Source organism: Myzus persicae, unplaced genomic scaffold (genome assembly GCF_001856785.1).
Source record: "Myzus persicae strain clone G006 unplaced genomic scaffold, MPER_G0061.0, whole genome shotgun sequence".
Classification (NCBI taxonomy): Eukaryota; Metazoa; Arthropoda; class Insecta; order Hemiptera; family Aphididae; genus Myzus; species Myzus persicae.
Window position 1 is genome coordinate 32,972 of NW_019104213.1, and position 23,651 is coordinate 56,622.

The window sequence follows — 23,651 nt, forward strand, 5'->3', positions numbered from 1 at the left end:
AGTCATATCTCTGATACCTCTTATGAGATGGACTTTTGAAATTTGAAACATTGATTGAGCTTCATTAGCTTATTCTATTGTAAGAATGTGAACCTTTTCAAAAGAAGAGCACTTCAAAGTGACAGATTGATTGATTGATTATCAAAATTATAAAGTACTTTCCATAAAGGCGGAAACAGACCATTTGGCTGAAAGGTGGGTCATATATTCATATACCTACCTATAGTGCAAGTAAAGGAAATAATCTAAAAATTAATACTACTTTATGGAGAGTAGGTACCTAGCTCTAAACGCATGAAGTAATATGGAATCGATTTGAGAACGGCTAGACCGATTTGGCTCTTAAAAAAAAAAAAAATGTTCGTAATAGTCCAAAAAGGTTTTTATGGAAAGAAAATGTGGGAAATACTGAGTTCTTTGTTCTATGAGATTTTATATAGTTTGTTTTTGTTTAATAATGGTTGCCATTAGTTACATGTCATAATACAGGTTAAGTTGAAATTGGTGGAAATTAGTATTTTTAAAATGACATATTCATGTTAATAGGCTGGATACACGTTTTTTGTTTCGGACCGATTTTGAGTAAGGTTTTCGTTGTCATGGTTAGGCACATATTAACAAAAAAATATTTTTGATTCATAGGTATTCCTTGTAGAAGAAAAATATCGAGTACTGTGATAGGTTTTATTCTCTATAAAAAGTTGTAACGTTTTTTATTATTGGATAAAGTCATTTTAAGTCACAAACGTCTGCCTATCAAAGTAGTGATATCTACATTGTGGCCAAGTCTGTTCTCTCTTTAATCAATAATCTTATAAATCTGAGACTTGGCTTCTTTGTGACAGTTATGTTTTTGTTAGATAGTAATATCAATGTCTACGAACACTATACATCCAATTAATGTGTAAATAAAAAATATTTTCAACCAAAATAATACTAATTATGGTCAAATAATTCATGAATATATTATGTTTAGCGTAAGTATCTATATAGTTTGGGTATTTGCATAACCCGGGTACAATAGGTGTTCAACCACCCTCGTGTATATTTTTCCATAAGTAGGTATTTATAAAAATGAATAAAATTAAAAAAATATATTTTGATATAGCCATATAGATATACCCTATACACGTATGTTATTTATACATTATATGTTTTTAATGTAACCCTTCCCATTGAAAATATTTGTGTTCGCCACTGCGCCCCTCCTGCACCGCCCGGGAAAATACGAATTACAATTTAAAATAAACGGACATTCCTCACATGTTGGGCTAGGCCACAGTTTCGGATAGGACTGCAAAACACACGCAGGGACCGGACGGACTGGTATAATATTATTAACTACATACATAAACATATAAATATAATATTAATGACAGGACACCGAGGCTGCAGGAGATAATGATGTGTATAATATCATCATCATATCGTTTCGCTTCATTTAACTCACTTGCACAATCCTGCAGCAGCGTTGTAATATCATTTGTAAAATTGAAAACAATCTAATATTATAAATAATATCAATACAATAGTTAATAGTAGGTACATTATGTTCCGGTGAAAAACGATATTGATAAATAAATAATATTTGTTGTCTAGGAAAGATTTGAAAAAAAATGAGAGTATAGAATTAGGAGATATAAATAATAATTATGGAATATATATATTATAATTTAAAGTTGGAACGACTTTGAGCTATATTATAAGGCACTTAACTAATAGCTGCAGTTAAAGTATCTATGAAATAAAAATAAAAATACACATATTACATATATACTCACGTCCAAATACATATTATGGTCTCTCATCTCACCGGGGAAAATCTATTTTAATCATATTATAAACTAATATAAAGACTTATCTGTGTGACTGTGTCTCTTACTCTCTTAAGTGGGCCATATTTTAATGAGGGGGGGGGTGGCTATGGCGGGGTAATCTGGTAAGGTAAATCTTATTCAAAACCATTTATTAGAACATGCATTTTTAAAACTTCGAACGATTTTATTATTTGCCTCTGACATTGCCTCAGTCTACCCCAGACTTCAACACACCTTAAAAATGGATAAAGCTCTTTCGATAAAAATTAAATTTCGTCGATATTACTACATATTTATAATATATTAAAACCAAAAAAAAAATTCAAAATACAGATTTTTATAGATACAAGTGCTTTGTAGACTTAGTGTCGCAAATATATATTGATACATGCATGTATTATGAAATATATTTCTCAATATAATATGCAAAATTGTAAACATCGTATAATATAATCTAATAAGTTGTAATATTAATTTATTTAAGTGTTATATATACTACTCGCTTTAATCAACACAAATACGACCAGCGGATTTGGATGGAACACTGCTCCTATTCCTAAACATGTTTGATGTCTAGACGAATCATGCATATGACCTATGGAAGTATATCCTGCAAGCACATTGTACGGATTTTGAATTGATACATTCATAAAGCTGTATAGTGTATCCAGATAAAAAAATATTTTTCATAATATATGATGTTCCTATGTATTATAAGTTATAATTATGCATCAACCTACTTAACTAAATGGCTATCACTACCTATTCATATTTATGATCATTTATAAATGATAAAAAAACTCAATATTATAATCATGTTATATGCATAAAAGAAAAAAAGGGAGTATAAATATGTATAGGTATATATTAAAGTAATAGTTTTAAAAGGTTTAAATTAAATTAAAATATATTACTTGTGTCTAGTGGTCGTCGTGGAGTGAGTCAAACACCAACTTGCTGCCACTAAAACACACGGACTATAATTCCACGGGACCATTAAAATACCCTGTAAGTAAATCATCTTATATTATTATGTTGATTGATAATATTAAAGAAATATATATTTTATGCTATATTTAATCATACTATGTATGGATGTTCTCCATTAAATGACGGGAAATCGAATATCTCTTTATGGTTCATTATAGTTTAATATATGGTACCTATTTTATTTTTAGTGTTTTAATGCTGATTTATATATTTTTTAAATAAATTCTAACTAAAAAGCTGTAAAAGTTTTAATTCATAAAATGTTGCCTAGCAATAACATTCATGGTCCATGTCTCAACAATTACAATATACCTAATACAGCCTATAAGCATATTTAGTTATATATTTTTTCTTTTTGTAAGTGTTAATTTTTGCAGTAGAACTGATAATGATGACCAATGAGTTCATATTTCAGCTGCAAAATTATGGCAACATTAAAAATATTTAGAAATATATTAATTTAGTTTTCCGACTATAGAAACTTGTATTAAATTTTAATTTATAGTTATAAATTTATAATATATTTAAATTTTAAATGTTGACTGTTCAAGAAGGCCAGTGCCCATGTGCAAATGTGAGTGGAATATAGGTACTATACGTTATTAGGGTTCAGAATTTAGGGAAAAATAAATGACAAAACAAGCTCTTCAAACGAGAACAAAGCATTTGATATGCTAAGAAGCAACTTAAAATATATTAATAGTTTCTAACCGAAATAATATATGAAAAAACTGTGTCCAATTTTTTAAATTAATTTAACATATTTCTATCAATTAGTTATTTTGTGTTGAAAATAAAAATGTAAAATCATATGTTATTGTAATAAATTTATAATTTAACATAAAATATTTAAAAAGTTATTTATTATTTTATCTAAAAAATGAAATTTAGGAATATCCTACAATTAGCATATATATTAAACGAGACACGTTTGTGTAAGTATACTTTTTATAATTTTCCAAAAAAAGAAGAAAAAGAATTTTTTTCATATCTGAACTATATTTTACACTCCATCAGTTTATTTCACTACTTGAAATTATTTAATTCTCGACGGAACTCTGTAAAATATAATTATTATATAATATAATTCAATATTAACAAACATTAATGCGTGTGTACCTCAATATCTATATTATAATGCATAATAAATATATAACAGAATTATAGAGTATTTTACTCAATTAAAACTACACATACAATGTTATAACCACAACATAATAACCTGAAATGTACACTTTCAATTCATTGATTGTATAATCCTTCCATTTATCGTAATGTTTTATAAAACTACAATATATTCTTTTTTTCTCAACAAACTCTGTATTATTCGATATCTACTTAGGTACTGGGTACACTCTGACTAACAGACTACCACTATATCATACAACTTAGGTATCTATTCTTAATATTCTCACTCGTCCTGTGCTGATGATGCCTCTATTTGCACTGTTTGTGTTTTTGCGCATGTATTCATTTGTAAATATGGAATAAAAAAGAATCTAAATGATCGTTGTGGGATTACCATCAGACTAATAGAAATTGTGGGCAATTTTTATTAGTTTTAAAAGAAATAATAAACAAATATTCTACTGTAACGTAACAATTATTTGCTTAAATAAAATATAATAGATAATAGGTAATAATCATCATTTGACGTTCAACATCCAGATAAATAATAATTAATATGTATATACGAGTTAGCTGTTATAAGATACACACATATTTTTTAAAGTATTATTTAACTTGTCTAAATAGAATTTCGTGAAATAAAAAAATCCTAGTCACATACGAGTGTAGTGGGTACTATATTATGTAGTCATGTAGGTAGTAGGTACTATATTCTATATATTTATAGTTGCTATTGGTACTCTAGTTAAGACTCAATGTTTTTACATGGAACCGTAACTTACTTGCAAATTATGCCGTCCAAGACAATTGCGTCAACATAGCAACAGAGATTAATAAATTGCGCAATATGTAACGCTTAAATAGATTTAATTTTTTTTTGTTCACGCCAAAAATGGAGTGACAAAATATTAATTTAGATTATTCTAACCTAATCATTACGGACTATTAGAAATAAATTATTTTCATTCTGATATTAATTATAATATTATATACATCCAAATATCTAATCATATCGAATAAGACATAAAATATAATTCATCAATAAAAAAAGGTTATCGGTTAACGGTTATATGCATAAACATATACTATATGCATGTTTAATGTATTTTAATTTTTAAATGCATTATACACAAATAAGATACAGCTCCGATAAACTATATTAATATTTATTATACAAAAAATTGATAGTTATACTATACATATATAATATATATACATTTTTTTCATTAGCTTTTAGTTATACTATTACAGCCCAACAATTATATACACAACATAACTAATTTTATAATAAAATATTAAACTAGAAAAATACAAAAAATTTTAAAAACAGCAATTATAAAATTATAAGATAAAACCAGCTTCCAAGATAATTTATAAAAATAATAAAATATATCTAGATATAAATATATCATAACATACATGTTACATTCAATAACAGTAGTGATTGTATCGACTGTTATATCATACAAATAATATTCATATTATAAAAAAACGACTATTATACTTGAGGACTTGAGTTAAACGAAAACGTTCTTATAATATCTAATACAGAGTGATTTCCAAAGCTTGTTCACCTCATTTTTTTCTTGAATTCAAATTCTGACTTTTAATTTTGTATATATTATTAGTAAGAATCATATTTCAATTATTCAGATTTTTATGAGCATGCTTGATAAATAACCCCGTATAATAAAGCTACTTATGGCTACATCAATATACATTTCGATATTGGTGTATATCATCATCACATCGCGTGCAGCAGTAATTCTACATCGCGACTGTTATAGTTGTGTGCTCTTCCCGTCATTTATGCGCAGGTCTAAAAATCGTACACCTAAACATGTCTATAAAACACAATATGCCGTGTACTAGAAAATATAACTATTATACATATAGTACACATAAATGCAGATATAAAAGATAAAAAATAATATCCGAGTATATAGTATATAGATAACGTACGTGCGTGCGTGCGCTGATGTACGAACATAATATCACATCGTGCACTCGACGTATATACAGTATAATAATATATAATTAAATGGAAGGGCGAATCAGTCGATGTCCCAAAGCATTGAAATATTCGTGTACCTCTATTTTATTCGTATATATAGGTAGGTACCTAATATTCTTGGCAAATATACACAACACGAAATCGTCAAAAATCAGCTGCAAAAAAAATGCAAGTACATATGTATATTGTATAAACTAATATGCTTGTAAGTTATTATTCCACTAATATATCAGCTACCAAAAAACTATGTCATTTTTGATATCCCTGTAACAAGTACGATGTTGAGAATACATAATCTATCTATCTATCTCCTGTACATTGTGGTAATAGGTATATATTATACAAATACGACGCAATGTAATTTTTTAGGTAACCCTCCGGTTGAAAACTAAAAATAGACACTTAAATTACATTCGCTTATGAATTGTTAAGCTGAAAAGGGATGACAACTGACAAGCGAAAACGTTGGATCTGTTATGATGAATACAAGTTCCACACTTATAGGGTATGCTTGTATACGTCATAATACATTCTCGGTTTATATATATATATATCGTATGTTATTGAGTAATACAGTGGTCTATATTACCGTTGCAAGCGGTCCCGTCGTAACACTAACGCATTTTTTATTTAAAAAGTTACAAAAATTAAATTGTTTGAATTCGTAGAGGGCATATAACAAGGCATCGACGAATTCGTATTGAAACAATAATTTATTGGCCTGTATACATACTGCAGCTTTCCTAATATACCTACCTACATTTTATTGTAATATAATATTATAATATGATGTGTAAACCACGAAACTACAACACATAATAACAATAATAATATCATACGTTTAAATAATGTACGAGGTAGGTATATTATAGACATATGGGTAATACGCGCACGCACCTGGAGATAGATTATTATACCTAGGTACCAATATATACACATTGTTCTGAGCGTTCCACTCGGTTCAACACCTGCCGCGCGTATGGTGGTACCTAGGTATAGCGATCGCCCGACGGACGGCCGACTAAAATAATAATAATATACCTAGCTAGTCGCAGTCGCGCGGCAGACCGTCTGTACGGCGTACGCGTGTCCGCAGTCACTAAAACACTGCCGTCGTTCGTCGTCGTTTGAAAAAAAAGTACTATCAACAATTGAGTAGTAAATATGATTTACGGTTAACCACAACTCGTCTTCGTGTTCGATACGCAATATTCATCGTTATTATGACTTGACGCGGACGCGTATAGAGTGCCGCCGATTCGTGAGTTTTGTGAAGTTTTGACGTTCGCGCGTGCCTTTAAAGTCGCGACTCTATACAACGTTTACATTATCGTAATATTCGGGTAAATTGTGTATTAAATATATAATATACGTCGATAATATGCCTATGTTCAACCGGAAAACCGTGCAAAAAATCAAGGACGACCCGGCCGCGGTGCAGCACAAGCACAACGATCACGACGATCAAGTGAAACAAAACTTAGTGTTTCACTGCCAACAGGCCCAGGGCAGTCCGACAGGACTGGTGTCGAACTTCTCCAACGTCCGCGAACTGTACCAGAGGGTGGCCGACTGCTATGACTTTCCATCGGACGAAGTAAGCCCGATACAGCCCTATACCTACCCTCCCTCCCAAAAATACCTAAGTCAATAACTATTGTAATGCCGATACTTAATACATATAGGTTAAACTTTTTAATCGTCGGTTGCGGATACTGCATTGTTATTACTTTGGTTTTGTCGTCTCATTTGCGCATTTCAGCATAACATATATAACTATATTTGGCTTTACACACGTAAGCGTACATGTAAATTTTTTTTTTAAAATTGGCGTCTATGAGTTTCCGGACCGGAAGACAGCTATATGCGCTGTACTTCCAGCGCCGTGGTGGAGAGAACAAATACCGTTCCGGTTAAAGGGACACCGAAATCATTGGCCATAACGCGTAATCCCCCAGCCACGCACTAAAACTGTAGGTATATACACAAACAATATACAGTGAACGCGATTTTCGCCAATTGGAAAACGCTGGGAGATTTAAGAATTTCAAATAGCTTTTCGTCACACTTTTATCACTTGTATGCGTCATCAACAACGCGATATAATATACACACACCTACTGGCTTTACGACTTTGCACATCAGAGCAGCCGACTAGTCTTCATCATTTTGTTTCAAATCAGCTGTTACGACATACGGTGCATTAGGCATGTTATAAGCGTGTATAGGTATGTCTTCACTAGTCTAATATAATTTATAAATTATAATCATTCGTAAGCATCGTAAATTTGTAAAAATAGGTATTCTGCAAATATAAGAAAATATTAATTAGTTCTGTGATGTGAGAGTAACGAGCAGTTAAATTGTTTTTACGATTTTCGAAAGACTGGATTTTTCTATGTGATACTTGAATTGTTTTAGAAAATAAACAATAACGTTATAACATGACGCTTGTGTTATACCTATACCTAAACGATTTCGATTATGATATCGAACGGCACTGCACTTGCGGTGCTTCGAGTTACGATTTCAATTAAATACATTTAATACCAGCTAATAAATAATAATTCACATTTAAGTTATAAACTGTGTTTAATCATTATTATTATTATTTTATTTTATTTTAACTATTGTTCGGGTTACATCGAAATCAGCCAATTCGTTTCTAAACAAGTATAATTAATAATTATACTTGTCTAGAAATCGAGTTCTAAAATAATTAACAATGATAGGCCATATTAATATATTCTAAAAGTTGTGTGACTGCGTACCTTATTTGTAAAAGTCAACATAAATCTTCACATTTTTTACTGCGGCTGTACCTACCTGTAACTTTTTTTGCTTTGCTGTTTGATCTCTTCGCTATAAACATTCTCTCCGTGTAATGATGCTACTGTCAAACAAGATAAGGTGTTGTTGAATTCTAGGTCGAGTTTGTAGATATTTTCAAGGCGTAGAAAGTTGTAAAAAAATGTATTCTTGTTGAATATATGTTGATTTATGCAGTATTTATTGCTGTATAAATATAATTGTTTAAAGATTACGTAGCGGTAATATTCTAACACAAAGCTCGTGATTGTATTAAGGCATAATAAATTAAGAAAAATATTTTAATAAGTAACTACAGTGTTTTATTGACTGTAATTAAAATAATTTATATTTGTAGTATCTAAATTATATATATTCAATATTCATCGATCTTAAAATTATTTGTTTTTTTTTAAAACATTGAGATGTGCACTCAATAATAAAAAATGATTAATGAAGCTTATTAGTTTTTAAAGATATTAAACAAAATACAAATCGTATTTCAGTTTATCTAGTTTATAATTATATAAAGGGCATGGATGTACAGAATTCATATCACCATGTTTCATGATAGTATTGATGTATATAAATATAATACACCTTCAATCTATATGTAGAATAAAAATTACATTACATCAATATTAATTATTTATGTTTACAAATTTTGGCAGTTGTATTAAAACGTGACTGAACAACTGTTATGAATTATTTTGTTTATTATGAATTACTCAGATAAATATTTTCAGTTACATACTTATAAGTTATAACATGATTTTTTCCACATATTTTTCTTTACAATTAATTTGATCTTAGTAATACATATTCATCTTGTCAATAACTCAAATGAATGTAGTTAGTACAGATAGGGTTTTAAGCGAACTATATACTTACTACATACAGCATTTATAGTAAACATACACTATACCTATCACATTATATTTTTTCATATAATTTATAAACACACAAATTAAGCATAACAATTATATGATAATACATCTTGTTTATAGGTACTGTTACAATGCCTTATAATTTGAGTTTGGACTTAGTTTGGAAGTAAAATAGATAACAGATAAATCAATTCAAATATTAGATTATAAATCTACCTATACCTGACAGATTATTGCATGATAAATGATTTATTTTAGTCGTATGATGAGTCTAGCTATGAGATTCAGCTGGTTCAGTTAGGTACAATTGTACAAATGCATAAAATATTAAAATATCACCACACATAAAAATAAAACAATTTTTAAGTGACAAAACATTATTGTACAATAACGACGTTAAAAATGTTCATTAGACGTTGACCGATGAGACTTAATTGAGAATATTGGTACGTCATATAAAATATATCCACAAAATTGCACTCCACGTAGTTACTAAGTTATAATTATATTGCCTGTTAGATGCCGCCCTTTACTTAATATTTACTTAATTAATATTATTAATATAAATCAGGATAAAATCGCATAAGCTAATTTATTTTTATTTGTTACACATACAATTTTTACAAATTTATTAAGTTAGTAAAGATCTTCGAATTTAAAATCCATAATAAGCAAATTAATAGTAGGTTATAAAAAAAAACAATTGTAGTGGTCTATGAGATTAAGATTTTCCAATTTATTTTAGTTGGTATAAGACATTAATCTAAGAGATTGGGTTCTAAATTAATTAAACGTATTATTCTCTAAATAGGGTTATTACATAAATAATTTGTATCAATAGTGTTAATATGGAATGTATGTATATCTAGTTCACAACTCAATCTTTAGTTTATGAAATGTGGCAACAGGTATAAGACAAGTAGCATCCATCTTTTTTTTAATAGAATCGTTAATTAATGTTATGTTCAATATTTTCAACATTTTTAAAAAACCAGACTATTTAGTCATGTTTAATTTTTAAAACATAACCAGCAATGAGGAAACCATTTTTGGACATTTTCAATTTATTGTATGGTTTTTCAAGTATAAGGGACTATATAAAAGACGTATACTCTGACCTATCTTCTATCATCGATCTTACTAACAACTTTAAAATACAAAGGGCTTGATATATAGGTAGATATCCAAAGTTCGTAAAGCTAATGATATTTAGTATATTATATTCTATTAAAAAATGTCTTTGTCCTTATTAAATAGGTAGTGTTTCAAAGTTAAACTAGTAGGTATATGTATTTTATAAGACATAAAATAAAATCAAAACTTTTAGTCTCATTAATTAAAACTAAAATTGTAACAAAAAAAAGTAGTAAAGTATTTACAAATAAAGAATAATAATATTAATAATAATGAATGAATAATGATAATTTAGAGTAAATTACCATCAAAAGTAAGTAACTACCTTCAGTAAACATAATTACCGACTATACCGTTATAGGAATGACCTTTCTATTCTAAAAAAAAAAAACCATTTGCTATATAACTATGAATTCAATTTAAAACGATATTATATAGGTACATATTTTATAATTTAAAAGGTCACGTCTTATTAAAAAAAAACAAAATAAACTTTTATTACAGAATAAATTAAAATTTTAATATTACAATGTAATAAGACTACAGTTAAAATACAGTTTATATATGAAAATCACTATAATTTAATTTAAATAATATGATAGTTAGGTACAAAATATAAGTATTAAAATAATTATGAAGACTAGTCTGTTTAAATATTTCTACGTGGTCGGCTTATAATAAAATATATTGTATTCTGATTTACTAGATACATGGTTTATCAAAATTAAAAATAATAAAGGCCTGCCATTTCGGGGGCTTGGTACCAAACACGAGAACGTTAATAATACATTAATACCTACCTAAATACAACGATATGTTCATATAATTTGGTTCAAGTTTGAGGATTCGACGTCAGTTAAGAAAGAAGACTAAATGTGTTATTTACATGCATATTTCATAGGCTCAGAGTAGCTTAAATAGAATTAATTGTATTTCACTCTATCGAAAATTTTTTCTAAGTTGGGGTGGTAAATTAGTTGGGTTCTGTCTCTACATTAGTCTTTTATTATGATTTATGACTATATAAAAAGTAGGTACTCATTAGGTACCTATACTGATACAGTAATACATTAGTAATTGTAGACACATGCTCTTGCATACCTACCCCATAGCCTGGGTTTCTCTAGACTGTTATCGGGTATTAAGTATTCACCCAATCATGTTAAGTTAAATGAACTAAAATAATATATGATTTATTATTTACACCCTATAATTTCTAGATTATATACATTTTTTTTTAAATCAGGGATTTAACCCGCGGTCTATGGGCTGCGTGTGGATCTGCTGGTCTTCTTTTTGGAACTTCTTAGAAAACATTTATTTGATATCATATATTACAATTATGAATACGAGTAGGCAGGTACACAAGTTTACACTTCTAGGTATTTCCAACTGCAGCAGTTTCTACGCCTATTCATTTCTTATTATTGTTAGTACCTAATTATTCTTTTTGATATTCATAATAGATTAATAGCTTTATTAAAAGAATATATTTTAGTTATTTTTATGATATAAAAACAATTGTAAATCAGGCAGAGTTGATAATATGTTTAGTAATTTTATAAAGAAATTATTGAGATAAAAATAACAAAATTTATATATGAATGTTAATATTTTTAGCCTCTGAAAAATTACAAAAAAAATAAATTATATTAGTACTTACATACAAAATAAAATCTTTATAGTTTATATTCCATTATCAAGATTTTCAATAACATTTTTCCGTTGTATTTAATTTATAAGATCACCTATCGATCTCATATGTCTTGAGTGGAGGTAAGTCTTATGTCCAATGTTTTAGTGAATGACGAATGTTATAAGTGTAATAAACATATGGTAAATAGGTTCATACAATTTAAAATAGTATTTAAGAGTTTATGTAACGCCTGATTTATAGGTAATGTATGATCCAAATATTTTGGAGTTTCCTGGAATTGTCAGTGAATATTTTTTGTGAAACTAGTCTATTTTAAATCTTATATAAAAATAAATGCTTTCGCTTCTTCATGCATGGATTTAAGTGTATCAATATGGAGTATATAATAAGACACTATAGACATCTATATGGAGGTGCATTAGACATTTTGAGTAAAGCCATGTTCCGGAGAGTTTGAATTTTATTTAAATTATATTTTTTTGGTATTACTCCAAAATTTGAGCCCGTTAGTGGCAAGTCCAGATTCACTATATTTGATTTATTCGAAGTAAATGTATCTAAAAAATAGGTGCTGCTTTGGGTACGACTGTTCAAATATGAAGACAAAAGACTGCAAAGATAACTAATGACATTGATGTTGTTTATTATATTTTCTATTCTTATCATATTTAATTGAAAAAAAAAGAATTTATTACACAATCTTTAGTTGTAATAAAACGCATATAAGGTTCAGAGGTTTTTTTTGTTAACAAACATTTTATTCGAGTTCAGACATAATAATACAATTCAGTGAAGAAATAATATAATTATATTTCAAACAGTAGTATTTAAAGTAAAATAACGAATGCCGTTAATCATCCTGTCTGCAATATCATAAATACGTGTAAGGCTAAATGTGAAACGTGTATGTTTCAAATATTATTGTTATAATCTTAACAAAAATTGAAATATGTACCTTTAATTATTGAACTGTAAAATTAATAAACTATTTTTAAAAAAAAATTATTTTTCACCGGGACATGAATATTTAATTATAATTATTATCAGGTATAAGGTATATTATAGACTGCAATACATTCAAATTTAAGGAATTTATAAATAAGCAAACATTTATTTTAATACTTACTACTAGCATAATTATTATGCCCTAAAAAGTAAAAAGTGTGTTAATTTAATTTGTAATTAAAATTGATATACATTTTAATTCTTAACTTTCTCTAAAATATTTTGATTAATTAATTAATAATATTTTATTAGGCACTGTTTAATGACTATTAATATGTTTCATCATTATTAGAAAATAATACTTATTAGAAAAACTAATTTTTGATTATCAAGTTCAAATTTAAATAAAACACTTTAAATTCTTCAAAGCAACATCAACAATTTACTGTTATTTGTTTAGTACCTATCCAAATTAGTGTTTATATAATTTGACTCTCAGCTTAAAACATATAAATGTACCTATAAATTACAGAATGATCGAATCCACGGTTTTTATATTGTTTTCTCAATAGATAATTTCTGGTAAATAGTTTGAATTAATTATTTGAGCTATCGATTACAATATTTACGGTATTCATTAATTGACATTTCCAGAATATAAAATAAAAACTTTATAGTTGAAGTGCAAAAAAAACATTATTGCACTATTTGCACTTAAAAAATATAAAACAGTATAAAGTTCCTACAAAACCAAGATTAGGTCAGGTTAGGAACGTAATTGAGTATTATTACTTCTAATCTCAACTAAATACTTAGAAAATAAATATTATGGTTGACGAATATTTTAGATTTGTATCTCGTTAAATGTATCACGTATTCACGTGGTATGCGCGAAGCGAAATGTTTCTCAAAAGGATTCAATTGACGTAGCAGTAATGTACATTTCACTACTCACCAGCGGGGGACACTCTTTACCTATATATAAGACGCACCTATTATATGTTGGATGATTGATGACGTTTGCGGTCGATAAAACGCTGAGATCAACAAGTATATCAAAATGAATAAACAATATATTTAAGGATAGTAGATTGGTAGATATAGTATGCACCACATGAGAATTGGATATATTATTATTTAGTCAGTTTCATACATTAATTAATAGATAAATAAGTAAATAATAATGACCATCATTAAGTATAAAACACATCAGCAAAAATCATTCAAGTACAAAGTGCCTCAGTACCTAATAAGTAATAAGTATAAAAAAATAAATTGATAAACATTAAGTATACATTTACATTAAGGATAAATTATATATAATATTATATGTATTGGATCTATACCGATTAGCAACCAACGTCCTACCGGCTACCGCATACTAGCTCTGACACTAATCTGAGAACATGATAAATCGTAATTTAACATTATTATATTATTATATCATTATATTACAGTCGTAATTATATCTATTATAGCTGTTTCTTCATTTGGTCATTTCGACATTTAATGCATGGGATACCATTGTAGTTATTAATTTTTTTTTGAAATCTAATTGAAAGACGAATATAATAATTATACCTTTGTTGAAAGTTTTTTTTATACTAGGTACCTGATGATTTGTCTACGAAACTTTATGTATAAAATTAGTTTTACGGATGATCACAAGTGTTTTATATGCTATAAACTGTAAAGATTCGAGTCTATACGAGTTGCGAATGACGGTGTAATACAATTTAATATTTATACGTTTGGTATCTATTGTGCTCTGTACTTATGTGTGGTAGCTGGTAATACGTAGGTAGGTATTATTATACTCGTATGTTAGAAATATTGTCGGTGTACGAAATGTATTCATTTAAAAAATAAGTTTTGTTCAATAAAAAAAGTTAAAAATTTTACTTTAGTGTACCTATAAATAAGTACGCAGTATACCTATGTCCTATATGTATCCACATCAGACATTAGCTAACCATAAAAAAAACTGAGATTAAAAATAAATTTGTATAATGATTTCGTGTTTTGAATACAGCTACACAATGTTATAGACCGTGGTGCACAGTTAGTGATTTTTAGAATCAGACCGATCATTATCAACATGTGCCGCATACTTTTGTACTGGTTAGGACCAGTAATAGTTAATTACAACGTATATATTAATTTTCATTTAGAAAATAATTCGACGTTGTACGATGTAACAGAATGGATCAGATGATGCCAATTGCAGCCAATGTCTAAATCAAATGTTCTTATTTGGCGCCACTAAACATAATATAATATTTTTCGACCTAATTGTTTATACCTACATAATATTATAAATAATAAAACAGTACCTAAACACTGCTCATTATCTTGAAAAATATGATGTTTTTGAAAGTATTTTTTACATAATTTTGTAAGAAAACAATTTTTTTTCATTTACCAAATATCTACGTTAAAATATATTTAAAAAAAAATTTTATGGAAATAAAATCTAATTTTATATAATATATTAATATGTACCAAGATAGAAACATGGAAATTATTAAAATATTTCTTATATTAAATAAGAGCGTGTTCTCACTCGACTTGCTAATTAAAACAGGAAAAGCAGCTAATGAGCTAGGCAGAAAAAAATAATCACGCAATAATTGTTATGAATTATCACAGACATTAGTACCAAGCTCATTCACATACATAAACTATATAATATAATATTTACCACCCACACATACTCATTACACATATTGTAAGCAAAACTAAATTTTTTTATCTTACCAAAAATCCCTATGATAATAATACACTTTAATGGCTGTTAAATAATATTCATTATTATTCAATTAGCAATTTATGATAAATAAGGTTTAATTAAGGTATAAAGTTTTAGGCGATAAGGCAACATGGTTCAACTTGACAAACCAAATTATTTAAAACAGTTTAGGTACTATAAGTTGTGTTTTAAATACCAAAAAGTACTCCGTTTTACTTCAATATTAATACCTATATTGGCACACAGAATTATTACGGAGATTAATCCAAGCTCATTATTTAAGTTTTTGCTGAGCTATGTACCTAGGTATAATATAATATTCACCACCCACATTATACACATTACAGTATCACACATATTATTATATTGTATTGCACAAAATAATATAAGATGACTCATATAATATTATTTACTTACAACGGATTAAAACCGATTGTGCTGTTTTAAAATGTCTCAAAAATTAACATATACTAAAAAAATCATAAATATATCGAGTATACTAACAACAACTATGCTCAGCTATATTTTAAATACATTCAACAACTTAAGTTAATTCAAGATGATTTTTTCTGTTTTTTTTTTTCATGACGTAATAGTTATAATAATATACATACCTATTATACTGCGTGTTTAAAGGTATAAAGGTACACGTCATCTTCGACGATGCAAGGAAATCTCAACGATATAATCAGCTGTAAGGCATGTTTTCGTAGAATAAAACTGCCATCTGTGATAAAAAAAAAACAAGGAACACATATTGCATTATATTCATTCGGAATGAAATAGGTATCGTAAATAAAATTATACAATCCACTTATACGCAGTCAGTCACGAGCCCATACTTGCAGCTATTTACGTGAAAACGTTATCTTTTCCTTCTCGTTTTTTTTAACACGTCACGTAACACGCGCATAATATAAATAATTATTTTTAGTAAATAATAATCATCAGTACTATTATTATTGTTGTTTTTCAAATGTTACCATGTAAAATAAGTGTCAAATCTTTAAAAATAATTTAAGTGTCAAGTCAATTTTTGAATATTATAAACACTTATAAGTTCTTAACGGCTAATGCGAGCATATTTAATGTAGGCACCTATAAATCATAGATAAGTAAACGCTATAAATTAAATGATTTTTTATTACTCATTAATACGTACTTTTGACGAAATTGTTCATTAATATATTTCCTAATTCCTATACATAGATAATATCATAATATGCAAAATTATGTAGTCTACTTTGATAACTCTACCCATACACCGAGCTTTAGTATATATATATAAAACACCAAATAATTACTTAACATCAGTTAGACTATATAAAATCTTGTGTTTTTTAATATCTAAAATTCTGAAGGGCACGGATACAGAACAATAAATTGATTTCAAGGTTGTGGAAAAAAATGAATTGAATGCCAATTTAAAAACAAATAGTAACAAATAGTTAGAAATATCCTCGCATTTCTTCAGCGGCAGAATATCAAACAAAAAAAGTTTAATAATGAAAAATTACAATTATTGTGTCATAACTTATACCTAATTTTATTAGTATTCAAAAATATCAATGCCTATTGATCATAACTGATGAGTCATAAGTTATATTTGTTAGTTATGAGATAATATCCAATCGCTCACAAAAAGTTTTTAAATGTTTAATCTTCTACAAGGATAATATTATTGAATACGTTTGCATTTAGGTACTTCTTCTGCATTAAAATAAAACATACAAATTTAAATTACTAAAATTAAATGTATTAACAACTTGTTGTTTTTCAAAAATGAGATAAATAATATTTTATTTTCGGGTAATACTACTATAATGATTAAATTAATACATAATAATATACTACGAACAGTGTATTTTTCCGCAGCGAATCAATACAGTTTTGTACTGTACCTACATAAATAAACTCTTAACTACACCGAAGTAAAAAAACCTAATGATAATATGACATAGAATGACATACTCAAGTCTGCAAGTATCACAATTCACAAGTGTTGGACAAATATTATACAGGCATCTGAGGTATCGTTGTTAATTGTTATATAAGCATCGATTAGAGATGCAGTTTTGTGTAGAAAAATAAACCGGATATCGAGATGTGCGGTAGCAATAAATGATGAAAATCAGATTTCGGGTACTGGTCATGAAGACAAGAAATACAATATTATACGAGTATAGGACCTATACGTCCACAACAAACTGCACCGGACGGCGAGCATAATAATATATATTATATTATATTGGTCCGGTCACTAAGATGTTGGAATAATATGACGTCGGGCGATTTTTTAATTTTTTACCATTGAGTAATTTCCTGGTTCTCTGGTGATAGTTATTTACGTAGTATATATTATACATCGTCATGGTTCTTTATGAATAGGTACAACGACTTTATAATAATTATTAAATTAATATATTTTACAGTTTCAATCTGGTCCATTAGTTTTTCGTATCTTAATCCGACCGCTTATTATTATTATACATTATACGCGTGATATAATATATAAATTATTTACATTCTAAGTATCCGTTATACAATAATATTAATAGCAACAGCTTAAACATTATTTTGGAGGCCGTGGAATTGTGGTCGATCATTATTCATTACGTAGTACACAGTTAAATATAGTAGTCGTGGCGTTAAGACATCGAAAATTATTATTATTATGAGATGCAACCAATGGAACAATATTCAACTGCTAACACTGTGTATTTTCTTTGGAACTGTTCCATCAATGAGCACTTAATTATTGCAGTGTAATCAAACACTTTTAATCATCTGTATCCATCGCAAGTGACTCGAAACTGCGAGCATAACGCACTCGTAAGCACGTCATATTTTCATGAAGTTAAACACCAGAGTACCTATTGATAATTTCAAATGGATGAAAAACCGATTACATAAAATGCGAAACTACAAGAAATAAATAGTCAATGTAACCATCACTTAACTTCTATTAAGTGTATATGTTTTATATGTTACAATAAATTAATGTATTCATGCAACACAGATGGATTTAGTAAGGAATTTATGGGATTTGTGTAATATTCAACAGGTATTTCGGGACGGCAATAATTGTTATAATTTCATTTAGATTTCAACATAGACGTGTTTTTGGGATGGGCACAGCTTTTTTTCGACTGATTTTCGTAACGTTTTGTTTATTTCTATAGGAACGAAAAACAAAATACATGCAATTCCTAGCAAAATGTGGATATTTTCCTCGGCGCTATACCCGAAAATATTTATTTATCCATGATATCTCAATTTTCCTGGTAGAGGAAAAGTATCTAGTAGTATGCTACCACTAGATATTTACTTATAATTTATATTTATTTTTATTTATATTTTATTATTTTTTTAATCAACATAAATATTATTGAACACATAATATAAATTATATAGCCGTTTAGGTATTTGTAAATGAAACAATATACTAAATTATACTTAAAATTCTGTTGTAGATTCTGTTTTGCACTTTAAATACTCACAAAATGGACATGACTAAACTTCTGGGCAGTCAAATCGGTCTGGATGATTTTATTTTCGTACATCGTAAAGGTATTTAAAAAATCAATAATTTTACTGACTAGTATATGATGTTACATATTATACATAATCATATAGACTATTCATCGAAATAAAACATCGATAAAACATTATTTAATTTAATAATATTATGTACCTATTTACTACTAACTTTAACCTATTTTATATTATGTTTGATTTTATAAGGACGGCCAAAAGAAATCGAAATCGCCAAGACAAACGAAGCACTTGGTCTGACAATCACAGATAATGGATCTGGATATTGTTTCATAAAACGCATTAAAGAAAATAGCATCATTGATAACATTTCGTATATAAGTGTGAGTTTTTTCAAGCGGAAAATATTGTAAATAATGAAATTGTATACTTTTCTTTATCACGCATTTGATGTAACTGTAAATTGCATATCCTTTACTAACAATGAATGTACGATTATATTTTAAAATGGGTTTAATTTAGTTGTTATACTTTTTAAGCTTATTATTTTAGGTTTATATTAAACTAAGTCTCTACTATAAACGTGATATTATAATAACGTTGGTAGGTTTATTTATTATTACGTATACCGATAACTCCAGTCTAAGAAGGGTTTATAAATTATGTTATTATAATGTTATCATATGATTTGATAGTTACGAATATATCAATAAAATATAATATATTTTCTCTATTTTACAGGTAGGTGATCACATTGAAAAAATAGACAATGAATCAATGGTGGGCAGAAGACACTACGAAGTGGCCAAAATGTTAAAAGACATTCCAAAAGGATCTGTTTTCACGTTGCGGCTAATAGAGCCAATCAAAGCGGGATTTTGTACGTAATTTTTGAGGATTAGTTCTAATAACAGTTTATCAAAATAAGATACTTAATTTATTATGTATCTTTTATTTTTTTAGCGAATATCGAGCCGAGGGGTTCCAAACGAGGGAAGAATGTTTCGTATGGGAATGGGAAAGAGACGTTAAGGTTCAAAGCCAATGGGGCTGCTGAAATTCAAAAAGAGGTAATAGAATATTTTGTGTGTATCTATATTTAGACCAAGACTTTATCGACAAAAAAAAAAAATTGTATATGATATTTTTTTGTAGACTGACGAGTCACAAAAAGGTATTGATAAAATCAATCAACTGCTGGAAAACTTGTTGGGCATTAGCGACTTCGAACTAGGTATTTTTCAATCGTATAATATAATACATTTTTACTAAACAAATATGCACCTACTTATTTTTCTTTGTCTTTTTCTCTCCTACAGCTACACAAATTTGGGAGAAAGGAGAAGATAAGCTGAACAGCATGGACTTTGCAGAGGCTGTCGACAACTCTGATTTAGACGAATTAGGATTCACGGATGATTTCATTATTGAACTCTGGGGTGTCATAACAGATGCTAGGGCAGGACGCTTGAAAAATTAACTACTTACACAATAATGTTTGTATTTAACCGCCTTCTAATGTGTTTAATTTTATTTTGTATATTTATACTGATTATAATATAGTCGAATAAAAATGTATTTATAAATGATTTCAACAATTGGCGAATATTATAATTTATAACTAGATACTTTTTAGTGAAACCGAAATTCGATGCCTATACTAAAATTACTTTGACATAATATTTGATTTAAGTAATGTAAATAATTATAGTATATAGGTACCTATATAGTTTATAAGTCCTTCATATAAAAGTGTATAACGTTTGCAGAATTTACATTTTTAATCTACTACAGAATAAGATATTACACAGCTTCACAGTTATAGGTACACACTATAATACATTACAGTTTTTCGTTCACACTAATTTGTTTTATTTTTAATACAAACTATAGCGTGACCGGAAAATGAGATGTGAAGTTAGTATATTTATTAACTGCATATAGTACAGGAGTGGCCACAACGAGGCTCGCTAGACGCATGTGGCTCTTATATCAGTTTCGCGCATCTCTTGAACAAAGCTTAGATTAAAATTAATAAATATATAATTCCGTTAGAATCATTGGATAGTGTTTTTATTGCCGTCGGTTTTGTTATCATAACAATCGTTATTGTAGATTGGCACGGCGGCGGCACAAGTTATTTCGGTTTCTTTATTTGATTTAAATGAAAAATGTGTCTTCATTTTATAAACATCGCTTTACAATGTGGCTCGCCTCGAATTAGCTTTAAATATTTGAGGCTCCCAAAATTAAGGTTAGTGGCCACCCCTGATATAGTAACTAAGTTACGGACAGGATTTAATTATAATATTTAGTACAATAAAATGGCTGGATAATATATACATTTTAATAAAACTGTTCTCTATAAATATCTAATCGCTTATTTTAATAAGTTATTATTTCAATTATAATACTTCACCATTAATGATACATAAACAGCATTCTCATTAAAAGAAAATTTGTATTCAGTCATTTAAGTCTTTTATGATAATATTAATTGCTAAATTAACTTGAATATTATACATAAAAAAATATTGGGAGAGGTCAGTAGATAAATTTGTTTTCAAAATTAAAAAAAATGCCAATTAAAATAATTATGAATTATGTAGTATAAGCTTGTGACATCACTCTAATCTAATTTTTAAAACCAAATAAAATATCAACTATAATAAGACGTATAAAGACAAAATAACTTTTTCAGAAGAAACCTTGGGATATCTAACAAACGCATAAAAAGTGTACCTACAAAAAAAAATTAACTTGAGTTAAATGTATGAAAAAAAAACTAAGATATACCTAACTAACTTATTTATTGCTTGTTAAATTGTATTATCATTTATTATACTATCAAACTTCTGTTTTACGCCTGACACGAGAAAAAATAGAAATGACGACGTTGATGTACCTAAAAAAGTCTATCCACAACTCCGGGTGATCGTATATTATAATATTTGCACTATTTTAAGTACACACATGAGCAACCGTTTTCAAGGCCGAGGACTTAAAATATCGAACAACAACGTTAATGCCGATGCCATCGACGACATCCATTTCAGTAACAGCCGAAAGTATCAACCTCGAAGAGTCAGGAATGATTGCGCACACCTTTCCATCCATCGGTGCGTCCTCTAACATCCGTCCGATGTTTGGCTCGTCATCCTACACATTCGCTCTGCCGAAAAGTCATGAGTGCTTACTCCAAAGGGACGAGCATGGACAATTCGAAAAGTTGTGTAAGCTAGGAAACATGGGGAATCCCTATGTGAAATCATAATATAAATCTCGACCCCATCAGGTTCACCTTTACTCGATTATTTATCAACTACAAACCTTAACCCACATAACCTGAGTTTCCTTTGTGTATTGTGTACTTGTGTCCGAATAGTCCGATCCGATAGGATAGAATATAATGTTGGTGGCTGCCTACCTTCTACTCCGTCGGAGTTATTTTGCATTGTTGTGTTCCTGCGGATACGGATCGCAATGTCTGCCGCTGCCTTAGAGCAAGACATAATGTATAGTCCACATAATTAATTAATATTAAATAATAACGAATGACGAGTTAGTTTCATTACTATCACTTTATTCATTTTCATAGTTAGGTACATTGCAACCTTTTCTTCGCAGAGACACAGAAAAACTTAAAACATGAAGTATAATGTGTCGTTACTCATTTACAACATTAAGTGTTGCCAACACTACACGTACCATTGTCATTTCAGCGTAACGCGATATCCATAACAGCTTAATAATATCCAATATCACATAGCCTAGGAAAATAATTTGCAGAAATCAAATTTAGATATTTTAGGCCTTTAGGGTATACTCAAATCAAGTAAAAATAATTATCATTATTCATCAATAAAGTTATATAATTTGTTCAAAACTTATACTTATTGGTAGTTATACAATCTATAATATATTATAATATTATATGATATATATAGTATATACCTATAGGTTATAATGCATTATAATTATTAAATAGTCAAGAAATTAATAAAAGAAACAATGAAAAAATGTTGGT

General features: G+C 28.3%; 2 protein-coding genes across 2 annotated transcripts in view; one reads left to right on the forward strand and one right to left on the reverse strand.

The window, feature by feature from the left end:
• Positions 1-2,467, reverse strand: part of LOC111040096 — a 5,759-nt gene extending 3,292 nt beyond the window's left edge. The window contains exon 1 of the mRNA XM_022323846.1: positions 2,321-2,467. Coding sequence (XP_022179538.1) covers positions 2,321-2,467 — 147 coding nt within the window. The remainder of the gene's footprint in view (positions 1-2,320) is intronic.
• A 4,445-nt stretch (positions 2,468-6,912) lies between these two features.
• On the forward strand, positions 6,913-21,213 carry LOC111040085 (PDZ domain-containing protein GIPC1). The gene is made up of 7 exons (XM_022323822.1): positions 6,913-7,546; positions 19,603-19,699; positions 19,874-20,007; positions 20,366-20,504; positions 20,588-20,694; positions 20,780-20,858; positions 20,944-21,213. The coding sequence occupies exons 1-7, from the start codon at positions 7,331-7,333 to the stop codon at positions 21,102-21,104; spliced, it is 933 nt and encodes a 310-aa protein (XP_022179514.1). The 5' UTR covers positions 6,913-7,330; the 3' UTR covers positions 21,105-21,213.
• The last annotated feature ends 2,438 nt before the right edge of the window (positions 21,214-23,651 follow it).